We start from the raw sequence: 15,664 nt of genomic DNA, 5'->3' as shown, positions 1-15,664 counted from the left end.
TTACTCGCTTCTGAAACACGGTTACCATTAATACCGTCATTACCAAGATCAAGAAAAAAAAAAGCAAAAAGATAAAAAAGGAGACAAAAATATCACCCACATACATATTTATTTCTATTAAAAGTAACTTTGTATATTTAATAAATAACATATTTACAACAGTCCCCAACGCATTCACAGTAATTTCAATATTTATATATTGTTCATTACAACAATCCATTGAGGCAATCCTTTTTACATGGTTTAAAATCGTCTAAACTAATGACAAGTATAAGGTGTAACATGACTACAATTATCATTTATGTATTACAGTTAAGCCTCACTGAGCGAAAACCTCTCTTAAAATGGCCTTTCACTGCATTAAATTTATAAATAAAGATACCATTCTTGTAATTATATAAAATCGTTTTGCGTAATATCGAAGAACGCCTCGTGTACGACGTACTTCTCAGCAGCTTTCATTTTATAAAAAAAACGTCAAAATTTGGTATTTTCTTGAACATCACAGGAAAACACTTTTTGTAAAGCTCAGTCCTAAAAGGTTTATGGCCATACTTTAAGTTTTAAGCCCATATATCTAAATTTAGCTGAAGCATCTGTTGTGAACTAAAGCCTAAGTTAATTACGGGGTCACCACATACATTTTTTGAAATTTTGAAATTTACAGGGCTAAAAATGCTGACAATTTCACATTTACCGTTTTGTTAAACTTACAAACCTCAGAAATGCAAATTGTACCCTTATAACCAATACTGTTCCCACCCAAATACAAATTAGTCAGGGAGGAGTTTACTGTAAGGGCCTGGGAAAGGGATTCAGCACCGGTATCACCAATACCGTTGTCACGCAAATTCAAATTAGTCAGAGAGGAGTTTACTGTGAGGGCTTGGGAAAGGGATTTAGCACCAATATCACCAATACGGTTTGCATCCAAATACAAATATGTCAGCGATGAGTTTTCTGTGAGGGCCTGGGAAAGGGATTCAGCACCGGTATCACCAATTCTGTTCCAACTCAAATCCAAAGCAGTCAGGGAGGAGTTTACTGTGAGGGCCTGGGAAAGGGATTTAGCACCAATATCACCAATACGGTTTGCATCCAAATACAAATATGTCAGCGATGAGTTTTCTGTGAGGGCCTGGGAAAGGGATTCAGCACCGGTATCACCAATACCGTTGTCACGCAAATTCAAATTAGTCAGAGAGGAGTTTACTTTGAGGGCCTTTGAAAGAGATTCAGCACCGGTTACACCAATTCTGCTCCCACCCAAATTCAAATTAGTCAGGGAAGAGTTTACCGTTAGAACCTGGGAAAGGGATTCAGCACCGATACCAGAATGTAAAGCAAAAAAACTTAAATTCAACTCAGTGACAAAAGACAGATTAAGGTGCTTTCCTAAAATATCAACTAATTGAGCGCGAAAGTTTACTTTATGGGCTGTCCATTCCGATACACAGGCGAAGACCGATCGAAGATCGTTATAAAGGTCAGCGCTAGAGGTGGAGCTTTTGACATTTATATTCTCAACCCAACTACTTACAAGAGACACTGCGGCGTCCTCACTCCTTAAGGCTACGATTCCACCCATGAACCTGAAAACTTCATAAAGTTTATTCCAATATCTTTGATCAGTCACTACTGAGGCGCAGTCAATTTCTCCGTCGAGAAGCTGAAACGCAAGATAAAGGCCGGAAAAGAATTCTTGGAAAGACTTGTGAAGAAATCCACAACGTATGCAAGGTGTTCTTTTACTACCACCAGTCTGGATTGAAAGAAATCCGAACTTGATTAAAGGGCTTCCTTTGAAAAACCCTTCCTGCTTTTCGATATGTAACTCTCCATTACGAAGAGATTGTAGCGCCATATGCCCGAGGAGTATCAGGTCTTTCTTGTAAACTGTAATAAGGTCTCCACTGTTGCTTGACAAACCGTTCTTTTTTTCAAATCTCTGCAAAACGCAAAGGACAATTTCGATGTATAATTGCGTTCTATTGCTTGGCAGATCGCCGTCTAAATCCTCAAAAAGTACACAGAGTAAGGTTGTGTTTAGTGGATTTTTCGTCAGTTTCTGTAGTACGACATCATCATCATCATTAGAAAGATAAACATAGGGCCAAAGTTTGCTTATAAGCCTTTCAGCCAAGTGTTTCTTGTGTTGGAAATACTTCCTTATGAAAATCTTCGTATTCTCTTCGGTGAAACCTACTATCTCCCATACTGCATCACAGTATTTCCTCACTTTCTCTCCAGCTTCATGACGGGATGTGAGAACAATGTGACTTTCGGAAAGCTCTTTGCTATGAATTACTTTAAGGTACATGTCTAGTTTGCTGGGGTCCGCCTCATCTAATCCATCGAGCACCAAAAGTACTTTGGACTGATTCTCTCGGAGGAATTGAAGGACGATATCTTTAGCTTCTTTGTCAATATCGTCAGGGAGAATTTGCTCGTCAATAGCTTCCCATATGTTAAATTTAATATCACGACATCTTAGAAGCAGGAGCACTTCAATCTTTGGGAAGGATTCGTCCCATTCATTATCTTGTTTAGACGCCCAATCATACGCCAGCTTTTGACAATAGGTCGTCTTTCCCATGCCTGGTTCCCCTTCAATGAGGACGATCCTCGGCTTTTCGCAATCTTTGTGTCTTCTAAAGATACCCGTCATGTTGGTGATTTCATCCTTCAGCATTCCACGTGTCTTTTCTTTTTCAACGATCCTAAGTCTGGTGAAAAGCTCTTCAAGATGGAAGGAAAAGTTTTCATGCCAAGGAACTGGCAAAACCCGGACTTCACGTCTTTGATAGATTTGACGAATCCTTTTTATAAAGTCGCTTGGATGTGAAGCACCTACGGAAGGAAAAGATATCGCTGAGTGCCAATGTCAATATTTTTGATATGTCTTTTTATAAATCGAATAATAATAATAATAATAATAATAATAATAATAATAATAATAATAATAATAATAATAATAATGATAATAATAATAACAATAATAATAATAATAATAATATATAAAAATATATAAAAGCCATAGTCTAAAGATATAAATTATATAAAAATATCTAAAAGTCATAGTTTAAATAAAAATGTATAAAAGTCATAGCTGGTCTATTCATGGCTGGTCTATCAATCTTGGTATAATAAAACATCATGTTACTACTTTGAAAGTTCTTGCAATGTTCAGCGTGACCGATAAAACCGCCTTCTGCATTTTCTCTAGGACTTGAGTAGTCTTCCGCCCAACCAGTGATCGCACACTAATCTCTGTGTCTTCAGACCAGCCGCCTAGCACATCCATGATAATGTTATACTGGTGCACCTCATATCCTTTGTATTGCTCCTTCAGTTCCCACCTCGAGGGACCATACTTCATGGTTTTCTCCTCGCTCTTCTTCTCTCGATTACTAATCCATGGACAACTCATTTCTATAGTCATGACTTTCTTGCTCTCATGATTCACAACCCTCGCATCGACCCGGTTGGCTCGCACCTCCTGATGATCTGCATACACAGGTACATCCCACCACGCTTCTACTTGTTCTGATCTGTACACCGGCTTTGACATCACTGGCGAGTACCATGGTGGTACTTCGTCAAGAAGATCTTGGTCACGTAGGAGCTCGTAGAACAGGACTTTTAAAGCCATGTTGTGTCTTGATTTATTTACGCGATATTTTAAGTTTCGCTTGGCTCACAGGTTACGCTACGCGCCCTGTGGTGCTTCTTATACTGTGCATACAGATAGTTTTACTGCGCATAATAATAATAATAATAATAATAATAATAATAATAATAATAATAATAATAATAATAATAATAATAATAATAATAATAATAATAATAATAATAATAATAATTGGGAGTGGACGCTGGCGCTGTATCTCGATGGCCTCTCTGATCCTCCCTCTCAGGATGCCAGCGGTGAGTTTCCCCTTGCTGTTGTTGGAGACAAGTCCAGGGAGTGTCCCGATCTCGAGTCCCAGAGAGCGTTACATCGGTTATGAACTATCATCGATCTTTTTAGACATTTTGTCACTTGACTCTTACCACCTTAAGGGACATCTGACTACTTGACAAAGATTACGCGAGGGCCAGAGAGTGCAGATCAAAGAGGCCTCAAAGACCGGGAAATAGATACCAATGCCTTCCCCAAAACTAACTGCAAGCTTTGTAGGAGGTAACAAAGCATTCGACGAATTATCGATATTAAGTCACTGAACCTCCTCCACGCAAATGAAAATTTGTGTTCGAGGATGTATGTATCCATCAAGAGGTAAATTTACACTTTTTCACATCGGTTCAGAAAGTTGTTAAACTGGTACCCTCTCTTGGCCAGAACTTACGAGGGAAATGAAAAATAAAGCGTGACGAAATAACTAACTGCCTCTATACACCATTATCACACGACTTGCAGATTTTTCTTTATAGAGTACCTGCATGGTCCTTATTCCTTGTCCTCCCTTCAGTCCCCTGAGGAGCTTGGATAGTAGACGGGAACCTTCCGCTCTTTGCTGCTGCTGGGCTCTGAGTATGGAAAGAACACAAAGAGGCGTCTGTCGAAATAAAATGTTACAAAACTTGGATTATATTTTAATTAATTAAGACTTTTTTAGTAAGTGTTTCTGGGTGTGATTCGAATAGTTTTCGACCTCCTTCTTTAAAATGCCACATTTGAAATGCAAGAGTATAAAACACAGATTGCGCGGGCAGCATTCGAATATATTGACCACCGCGTAAACATACAACAAAGAATGAGAACGTGGCCCCCATTCAACGAAACAGTATCTATATAACAATTGGTGTCCAGGGAAAAAACCTACACCAAACCTTGAAGTTGCAACTAATTTCAGTGGATTAAATCACTAACATGCGGTATCAGTAAGAAAATTTTTTTTAGTAATGTACCTGGATGCTGATCAGTCCGCTTCCGCTTTCTTCCCCGTTCTGTTTCAGTTGAGCCTCGACAATGGGAAGAAGCTTCTGTAGACACACAAAATGACGAACCGCATTAATGGCGCACCGTGACAAGAACATATACTAAGTGAAAGGAACGTGAAGTGCATAACTATTCCATTACGTAAAACGTGGCCGTTACTTTTTTCCTCTTGGTTTAATTTACGTATGCACTCGTTATAACCAAGAGCGAGTTTCGAGGGCTTCTTCGTTACAGAGCAAAGCTGTTTAGTCAATGGAAAGAGCACCTTCTCTAACTCCTAAGATAAAATTACCCTAACCAATTAAATTGCAATCGCTCTTTTTTCTACTTTCTTTTTACCATTCCTGGGAAAACGACTTTTATTTATTAACCAGGAAAAATAATCAAATGATCAGAACATGGCATAAAGTTTTAAGAGTGACAAGAAGTCCTTCCAATAAATAAGCATTTTTTACGGTCGCTTTCAGTCACTTTTTCTGATTCTTTTGTTGATTAGCGTGTTTCACTAGTGCCAGCTCAAGATTTTCCCTTGGTCATGGTATCCAGCATGAACCCTCTCAAAAAATACGTCACCGAATAAAACTTGTGAGCATAAAAGAACAAGCACACAAATTAAATGGACATTCATTACCGATCATTACCTTCACTTTGATAATGAGGCCACGCATGGAAAACATTAGGATCCCTTAGAATGTGTGCTACTACAGAAGCGGCCATCACACTAGCAAAAGGACTCCAACTCGCTGTTGTTGACTCGGCACCATCTGCATAATCAGTTATTCCTTTCACAATAAGCCACTCAATCTGATCATCAAATGCCGCTGTAAACACTCCTATAATACGAACAACGAAAGGTATTTTACCGAACGTTTATTGAATGAAACAAAGTACATGACAGTATGGATAAATGTTAAGCAGCAGACTCCGTGTAGCATATTAAATGAGTACTCGGGGCAAAACCGATCAAAAGCTGCGGTTTTTTACATCGCCTTTTGCTATATTAGCTCAGATTCGCCGGATTTTCTGCATGCGGCCTTTATTTCATCCAGAAAACTTTACCCAAATATTTTATCCACTAGTTTGCGTTGCGTTTTTGTGATAAAAAAAAAAACGGAAAACTTTCCCACAATCATAGGTAAAACAACGGATAACATACGTTTCTGGGGTAACTGCCTATGCGTAGTGATCGAGAGAATGTCACATGCAAATCACTTCTTGGTGAGGACAAAAAGCTTATTTTGCACGGCTCTGTCTAATTTGTAATTAGTTATCTTGCGGCCCAACTAAGCTGCCGACTCACCTTCACCTTCCATTTCAAGAGCAATCGCCTGAGGATGAGATTCGGCCAGTTGGTTGCGCCGCCACTCAGCACGGACCTGTTCGGGGCCACTTAGAAACTCACCATCACAATGAACTTTGATCTCTCGAGACTGTGAGCTATGTAGAGGAGCCTTGTAACCCTCAGCTGTATGCTTGATGACGTTGAGGAAACGTCTGCTTACATAACTCCTCATGCCAGCCCATTGTTCTTGATTTTGCGTCACTACTTTAGAAGCATACGTTGTTAATTTTGCTGAAACAACAACGTCGCCAAGTTTCGCTTTCGGGGGGTTGAGACCACTGCAAGTTCCCACGGAAATGACTGCTTTAGGTCTGAGCACATTCACGGAATTCTTCACAGCAATTTGAGAGCCGCGAGGACCACTGGAGCCTTCACAGCATCGAATTAAAGCAACTTTCACTTTCTCATCCGCGTCTTCTCCCAGACCCTCAAAATACACGTAACCAATATCGTCAAACCAACATCTAAACGGATTGATCAACTGCCTGTAACAAGCCAAGAACTCGCAGTCGTTGACTGTCAGTAACACAATGTCAACAGGCAGTGGAGCATAACTTGGATCTTCTGTTCTTGTTCCAACATCTCCCATGGAAGGAAGACTCACACCTATCCCAGGAGGGTCATCATCAGTGTAAGGCATCTTTTCACTGCTGGCCGGTTTGTCCACTGTTTTCGACATTTTACTGAAGAAAGAGATAACGACGGAAGAAAAAAATCGGTAACTAATAGTATATTCGTCTGCAGATGCGATAAAAAATCTTAACCCTAAATTATATTCAGCCCTTGTCAGTTGGAAAAGGGGGGATTGAGGAGTTTGCTGATCTGATTCTCAATTAGTTCTTGATTAAAAAAAATCAAAACGAATGGTAAGACAAAAAATAAGAACATTCCAACCATCTTCAAAGAGAAATAGGCCATTTCCGAGTTTACCTTGGATCTCATTATGAAAACGAGGTTCAGTGCAAAAATTTTATTATGAAAATTAGTTTTCGTTCGTATGCAAATAAAAGTAATTTTCATATGAAACGTTTTGCACTTAGCCTCGCTTTCATAATGAGGTTTACGGCAACTCGGAAATGGGCTATTTGTGGCTCTGTTGATTTGTTAATTCAACGGAAATCCTAATTTACTAAGAATGTGAAAGTTTCGCAAAACAAGTTTAAGTTTTAAGTTTCAAGTTTTATTAAGTTTTTTTCAAACGTGACTTACAAATGAACACCGCCTGAAAATAGCGAGCTAATCTAGACAGGCGGTAGAAGAAGGAAATTCCAGACGTACATATAACATATATATGCATGTAGAGTTGTCTAAACATCAAGTAAGATTCAGCTTGGTCTATTTATACCGGCTATTTTAAATCATTTTATAGTTCGGCTCGTTATGGCGAATAACCAACTAGGACATTCAAGAATCATATCAGTAAATTTCATTGTTGATGTTATCGTTACAAACCGGTGTCTTTTATATTAACACTACAATGTGTATGTTTCTAGCTTGGTCAATCTAGAACTCTGTGCATGCTATACGTATTTACCGAGCGAAGGTGGAATAAAATTCTTATCTAGACTGCGAGCAGTTTCTCTTTTGCTCGAAAATCCGCGAGGAAGAACTACTCGCGCGGCTCGCATGCGCCACTCCCACCCCCCGCCCCCTCCCGGAATATCGCGCTGGCTCAGTTTTTTGCAAGCAAGATAGACTGTTCACAGTCTAGTTCTTACCCTGACCTACATATCAAATGCTCGGTTTTGTCGTTTAACAGGGCGATCAACTAAAAAAAGTATTCAGTCTTTTGAAATTTCTACAAACAGAACTATTAAGTAAAATATGAACATTATTTCCTTTAGCTACTCACCGAAAGCCGAATTCTATTTGTACTTGTAATGGATCCTCGACTTATTTATGCACAGTTCACAATGTTTATGTCCTTCTTTTCGGCCTTTAAAACAAAGAAACAAAAGAAAAATTAACATTGATAAAGCGAAAGAAACTTACAGACGCCACCTTTCAATTGTCAGCACACACAATTCACTCGAATGTCACGCGAGCATTAAAAATAAACCACATAAATTAATCCATAGTTATTTAACAATGGCCATAAATGGCCAAAGGCAAATATACAGCTATCTTCACAGCAGGGTATCAAGAGCCCCACTAAAAAGGAAACAATGCTTTTCAGAAATACAAAGCTTTCGGTAACAAAAAGAGCGGGAAAAAAGATTAATTATGCACTGGATCTTATAATCTTATATCATCTGAAGTAAGCATGGTATGTCTGTGAATGTTTTCTCGATGAAAAGCGGTCTAGAGAACGACATCACGCCCATGCCACTTTGAAGCTTTATCCCTCGATTTAATTTAGGGAAAATTTAGCGAAACCTCTGTTTCTTCGATGTACCGAAGAATTTCTGTGCCATTTAACGAATTTATGGCATGTATTAAAATCTAGTTAGGCGTGACTGCCTTATAAAAGAATGTAAAGAATATATATCAAGGGTATACCTGTTAAACGCTCTTTGGTTTTTAAAACACAATCAGCAATCTGCAACGGAAGATTTTGACGCTTTCAAGCACTGCAAAGGAAGCGAAAAGGAAAATGAAAGTAAGTTAGGGTAAAAAAATACAATGAATTTTACAAGTAATGTATGGCTAAAGGCTGCTAAAGGTCAATGTGCTAGAAGCTTCGATGGATATTCTGAAGGCGCTGTTTAGAGAAAGCTAAACACAAGCGAACGTTTATTGTTACGGCTATGAAAAGGCTATTGAAGTTTGCTTTATGGTGTAGTTGCTATTGAGCGCTTTTCCACCAATTTCCAGCAGATCTGTATTTGGAGCGCCAAACACCGTTAGGACTTAATTTGATTTCCACACGAGTAAATACACGAGTTCAAAGTTAATTAAAAATGGTAATATTTATAAAGGTAAAATGGCTAGTATTTCGCTCAAAGCCCATTGCCAGAAAGGATTTTTGATCAATGGTCATTTTACAGAATTTCAAACATAAAAGTATGAATATTCTGACAGAGATGTAGACAGTAAGCAAAGCAAACGCTGCAGTCACGTCAATGCAAATGAGATACTCAACGGTCGTGATGATGCCTTATAAATGCCGCCTAAAAGTTTGTTTTGTGCGCTTCAATTCAAAATCTAAAGTACAAACCTTCATTCAGTCAGATTTCAAACAGGAGGGGACATCGATTTGATGAACATTTGAATACGTTTGCCAGAACGCTTGAACTGAAACCAGCGTTAGGTGAAGAGTGGTTTTGATACTCAAAATAGGTGCGGCATAGCAACCATGGATACATGATGTCAATTTCGGGATAGGTACATTGAGAGGGGAGTGAGGTGGGGGGGGGGGGGGGTTAGGTAAAGTACCAAGCGGTGGGGACAAGACTCAAAACATACCAGACGCGAATGATTTTACTTGAGCTAATAGGCTGCACCTTTAAATTAGTACACACACAAAACGAAACAAACAAACAAAAAAAAAAACAAGAAACAAACAAACAAAGCAATAATAAGTTTACATCGTAGATGAAGACATACGTTTACATACGCAGTACCCCCAGCAACCCCCCCCCCCCCCCCCCTCTCCCCACCTCACACAAACCCTTTCACTTTGGTCTTGTGATCCCTTGTCAATCACTAAGACAAAACATTTTTTTAATACTGTCCTTCACTCAAGTGTCGCGAAAGTAATAGAACTGGGCCACACGAACAACATTTGCATTTGCGCAATCTTTCAAACCAAACATAATGAATTTTGTGAGAACTACCTCTCCGGCTCCGTGAAGCAACGGATGATCGAATAGAAACGTTCTCAATATTTTGTAGGAGAAGGCAATGCATATAAGATCACTTGAGAGCCCCAAAGAAAACATCGCCAACGGAAGTGTTGGAATGTGCTGGCGAATCAAATTGTTTGAGTGGTGTGAAGGTCTATCACAATCTTTAAAACAATCCTCCAAATTTTGAGAAATAAGAAACAATAAGTATACCCCGGCGTTTCCAATCAACAAATATTGTATTTTTGTCCTTGATAGAAGACAACAATTGCAACGCGACTTCGAGTTCACAACGCGATTTGTTTATTGCAGTCTTAATACTGTCTAGTCGGCTCACAAGTGTCTGCTCTAGTTGAAAGCAAAAGCAAAACGTAATGTGATCTGCAAAAAGGTTGCAACCTAGAAGAAATTTTGAAACCTCCTTTTAGAGAAGAAGAGAGCACATCACAGATATGACTGTCGTTTATAGTTGTTGATTTTATCACAGTTACAAAAACGAAATGCTCCCACGGCTGGCTAGACCTCAAAGACGCTGTGCGCTTTTGTTAAACTCTATTGCGCATAATGCGATCATGATTCTATAATTACAGAATAGCTTCTTATGTGTTTTAAACACCTCGAAAAGCTTACCTATTTAGGGAACATACCTGCACTCGCAGAAGCTGAAGAATAGAGCGCATCATGTAGATGAACTTCGCAAGCGGTGAGGGTAAAAGGCGGAAAGAGTTTGCGGAATGGAATGTGGAAAGACGTGCGGAATGGCATAATTATGCAAAATAAGAATTGCGGAATGACATAATTATGCGAGATACGATTTATGCATAATGACTCACAGAAATACATTAAACTGAAAAAGCGCGCCTTTTTTTGGGCGCCAATTTGCAAATACAGCCTTTTTGTAACCATTCAACCGAAGAATGCATCACAAAAACCCAAACGATGGTATCTTCGAATTCAAACTTTTTTTCTTCGATTCTCATCGCATAGCCGTTGATGCAACATAGCAGCTCGTGGACTTTTATCGTTCGAGAGTGAACACAAGATTTGTAATACATTTGCATTAAAGAGGTTTGTTTATTTACGTAACCTGGTTTCCATTTCCACACGAGTCGTCCGCCATTACGGGAGATGTATACAACTCAATCGAAGGCTGGTTAAACTTGACATGTTTCAAGCTTTCACAGCGCCTCGCAGGAAAAAGACGTGGGTAAAGAACCGCCTCTGTTTATTTTTGAAACGATTTATGTCACTTGTCGAGAATTTATCTGGTTATGACGAATGTGTTGTGGTTCGGTCATGCTCATTTCCGTTGTTTTACGTTTTATATTAATCAATTTATCATACACAGCCGAACACACACACACACACGCAAAAAATAAATTAATAAATGAAAACGAAAATAAAAATTTAACCGCAATCTATACCGCAGAACTCTTTCCCCGTATTTTGACGTGTAGATTTCGGTTTTTTATTTTCGAAGGAAGGATCTTGATGTAACAAATTTTCAACTCCAACATTTTATAAGAAACTATATCTAAGTAATTCGGGAAAGATTTCCGCACAGCCCCATACATTATTTATCTATGCACAACTGTCACACTAACCCACTTCCAAAAACGACGAGCGTGAAAACAGAGTGTGTGCCAAATGTATAGATAATTATGCATGGGGCTGTGCAGATATCTTGACGCAACTCGTACTAAAAATACTGTAAGAGACTAATGTCACTTGAAGCCTCGGTAATTAATACCATACCGTAATTCTTATCTACTTTCTTTTCTTTTTCCTTTTTTTTTTTATTTTAAAAAATCGATATAAGCTTGTATTGTACTGGTTATCCCATACCATGAAATCCCGGTTTTAAGTCCCCCTCCCCTGCTAATAAATCGCCTCGATTTTTGGGCCATCTATTTGTAAACGAAAATTTTATTCCGTGATAAACCCCTACCACTCTTCCACCTATAGTCCCATCTTTGATCTTTATATAAACACGTAACACCCCTTCCCCCCTTGCCCCTAAAAAAGCCGTTGACATTTCCTTTTTACGTATCCCCACCCGTAACCGGAATTTTACGGTATTATGGTCTGTGCCTCATTACAAGAGCCTGTGAAGTTTTCCTAGACTCAACCTATTGTTGACTTTTTTGGTTTTCCTTGTTTTATCTGATTGGTGAGTATCACAGGTCTCGCAGAGGTAAACCCATAAATGATTGGATTGCTCAGTAGCTCAACAACAGTAACTCAAGTAGCTCTACAAACAGGTAATCTAACCACACTTACACCCCAGGGGAGGGGGGGGGGGGGGGGGGGGACTCTTACATAAAACTGAAGGGACAAGCCGTCAAAAATGTTGAACAGAATGTTCTAAATTGTACCAGACTCTCTTGGCATAGGTGTGGCCCCAATGTAGTTTCCTTAAGGGTTACCAAAACAAAATATTGAAATAATCAAGCAGTTTCCTCATTGCACAGAACAGAAAAGCTTTCCTTTGAGGTTTTGAAAGGAGAGATTCAGATTTCCACCGCAATGGTACAAAACTGCACATTTTCAACCCCTGTCAGGGACAAGCATTTTTACATCGCCCTAAAATTCCCCTTGGGGTGTAGAGCAATAATAACTAACTGTTCACATGGAGTTAACGTTTGGCAACAACAACAACAAGCAAGAGAGGATCAAAAGTATGAATTCTCCATACATGTTCCGATACATACCCAGCTGTTCACTATTTATGACTTTTTTTTAGGTCAACCATACAACCAGAGTTTTTTTGTTTTTTGTTTACGTACACATAATTTTTTTAAAAATTAATTTTTATGATTCTTGATGACTGACCTAAAAATAAACCAAGGGGAATCGTCATCATTCCAATAAGTCATGTAAGACCATTAGAGGATTAAGCCCACACATATACTTGATCCTCTCTTATGACAACCAAAACTATATCCACCATAACTTTAGCTGGTAATTCTAGTTGTCATAGCAGTTTCCATGTCCACATATATAACGCTTGTAATATGAAAACTCTACAAATAGTATCTTCATTTAACATAAAGTTTGAAGATACTTAAGCATAATATAAACAAGGCTGTTTTCACGCAAAAAAATGAGTTGTTCATGACATAATTAGGGACCGATCGTTTATTACGTCCTAGGGGGTTAAACGAGCTCTTTTTGGGGGATGTGGGGGGGGGGGGGGGGTAATTTTGTACCTTGTACGAAAAGTGAGGGGGGTAAAATCGACTAGATACTTCTCCATATCGCTACTATTCTTCAGAGCGACAAAGCTCTTGCACGTAATAGGTTGAGTAGTGACATAGACAGGCAAACCGTGTATTTCATCAAGCAGTTTATCTCTGAAGGCTTATTTCTCTGGGCAAAAAAATTGAACAAAAGACGAATAGAGATGGTAGGCTTCTTCAAAATCTATATAATTATCCACATCCTTGATCCACATCCATACATCAAATGCTCCTGTACTGCTCTCAAACCCCGAGCTGCTTTGACCTTCTGTGTACCTTCTTTTGAGGACCGTGAAGAATAGACTCCAGCAATAACAAAACATCATTCTAAGGTACGTTCCCTTACTTGAATTTCGCCTAACTTCTGATTGTTTCTCTTGCCAGTTCAGATTCAGAGAGCTAGCGACTTACGCATGTAACCAAGCGTTGTCACCAGGGGCCCGTTTCTCGAAAGACCCGGTAACTTACCGGGCCCGATAAGTAATTTTGGTGACAAATGTTTCTTAACAGAAGTCAACTTTTGTCAGCTTTGAAAACTAAATTTTAAAATCATGTTATTCTATGAAAACATTGGCCAAGTACCATGTCTGTAATTGTTCTGTAATCGGCGAAAAACGGGCCCAGTAAGTTACCGGGCTTTCGAGAAACAGGCCCCAGGAATCAACCGCCAGGCCAACCTTAAGGTGGGGGGGGGGGGGGGGGGGGGAATTTTCAAACTGTCATTGCAGTGGGGGGTAAAACTTTTGTTTGAAAGATTTTTTGGGGGGTAAAGTTTTCATACACTCGATTTTTTAGAAAACCACCGCCCCCCCCCCCCCCCCCCATAGGACGTAATAAACGATCGGTCCCTTAGTTATGTAATGTAATTTGAAAACAACTCAACAAACTTATCGTTTTCAAAGCGATGTTGTAATGTTCTTGCTTACAGTTTGTAAAATGTCAAAAAAAAAATGATTTAATGTGGAACCTTGCCAGTATACAACAAAGATGCATTATCATTTAATTAGGCCAAAATTTAAAAGCAAATTCTAAAAACTGATCGATTTTAGTTTTTATTTGTCTGAGACAGTTCAAGTATCAGACAAAATGGTCAGTAAAATAAGAAGAAAAAAAAGCCGAAAAACCAGTATATAATACTAACATATTCTTTAAGGCTTTGCCCCACTATAAGATAGCATAATGTTGAAACACCTACTTAGATACCCACTTCAAAGATCAGAATAAAAAATGTTTGGGGTAACACGTTTTATACTTTGAAAATAAAATACAATGTGACTGGATTGTTCAGCCATTGTGATGGATGATAGTTGTTACAGTGGTGAAGAAGCTTTCTCTATCTTAGGAATATTTTGGGATGTTATCAGTATGAATTATTTGCAAGTTCTTCTAACTGTAAAGTATACACGCTGAAGGTGATTCCATCACTTATAAGTCAGAGGGACATGCACTATTCATGGTTAAAAATGGGCATGGGTGTTATTTCAACACGTTGCAACAGTTATTGCAGTTCCCCTCCCCCTACCCCTCTCTTCTCCAAAGTGAACTTAATTTCATGTTTCCTCTCTAAAACCGAGATTTTACGGTTTTGGATAACCAGTACAATACAAGAAAGTAGGCTTCAAGTGACATTAGTCTCTTACAGTATTTTTAGTACGAGTTTCGTCAAGATATCTGCACAGCCCCATGCATAATTACCTATACATTCGGCACACACTCTGTTCTCACGCTCGTCGTGTTAGTGTGACAGTTGTGCATGGATAAATAATGTATGGGGCTGTGCGGAAATATTTCCCGAATTGCTTAGATATTGTTTCTGATAAAATATTGGAGTTGAAAATTTTATTTGTTTCATCAAGATCCTTCCTTCGAAAATAAAAAACCGAAATCTACACGTCAAAATACGGGGAAAGAGTTCTGTGGTATAGATTGCGGTTAAATTTTTATTTTCGTTTTTATTTATTTATTTATTTATTTATTTGTTTATTTATTTATTTGCGTGTGTGTGTGTTTGACTGTGTATGATAAATTGATTAATATAAAACGTAAAACAACGGAAATGAGCATGACCGAACCACAACACATTATTAGTCGAAATATTAGCCACTAATAAATCTGCCCTTTGCCGTAGTGCCAGCCTTGCATTCAGTTTTGTATTTTCACAACACATTCGTCATAACCAGATAAATCCTCGACAAGTGACATAAATCGTTTCAAAAATAAACAGAGGCGGTTCTTTACTCACGTCTTTTTTCCTGCGAGGCGCTGTGAAAGCTTGAAACATGTCAAGTTTAACCAGCCTTCGATTGAGTTGTATACATCTCCCGTAATGGCGGACGACTCGTGTGGAAATGGAAAC

At 38.8% G+C, this 15,664-nt stretch overlaps 2 protein-coding genes across 2 annotated transcripts in view; both read right to left on the bottom strand.

Moving 5' to 3' along the window:
* The window catches only part of LOC146453305 (uncharacterized), a 49,951-nt gene extending 39,193 nt beyond the window's left edge, over positions 1-10,758 (bottom strand). The window contains exons 1-6 of the mRNA XM_085096755.1: positions 10,717-10,758; positions 8,784-8,854; positions 8,137-8,220; positions 6,243-6,967; positions 5,584-5,775; positions 4,912-4,986 (exon numbers count right to left, since the gene is read on the bottom strand). Coding sequence (XP_084952881.1) covers positions 4,912-4,986; positions 5,584-5,775; positions 6,243-6,963 — 988 coding nt within the window. The 5' untranslated portion in view covers positions 6,964-6,967; positions 8,137-8,220; positions 8,784-8,854; positions 10,717-10,758. The remainder of the gene's footprint in view (positions 1-4,911; positions 4,987-5,583; positions 5,776-6,242; positions 6,968-8,136; positions 8,221-8,783; positions 8,855-10,716) is intronic.
* LOC146453306 (uncharacterized) lies at positions 3,115-3,652 on the bottom strand. Its single transcript, XM_085096765.1, has one exon. The coding sequence runs from the start codon at positions 3,650-3,652 to the stop codon at positions 3,155-3,157; it is 498 nt and encodes a 165-aa protein (XP_084952891.1). The 3' UTR covers positions 3,115-3,154.
* Positions 10,759-15,664: the final 4,906 nt, after the last annotated feature.

The sequence above is a fragment of the Pavona decussata genome, unplaced genomic scaffold (assembly GCF_977016875.1).
Source record: "Pavona decussata unplaced genomic scaffold, jaPavDecu1.1 SCAFFOLD_338, whole genome shotgun sequence".
NCBI lineage: Eukaryota > Metazoa > Cnidaria > Anthozoa > Scleractinia > Agariciidae > Pavona > Pavona decussata.
The sequence above is the reverse complement of the archived record's forward strand: the minus strand, read 5'-3'. Positions and strand labels throughout refer to the sequence as shown.

Coding starts and splice junctions, on each gene's coding strand:
- LOC146453306 (XM_085096765.1), bottom strand. CDS start 3,652: ATGGCTTTAAAAGTCCTGTTCTACGAGCTCCTACGTGACCAAGATCTT.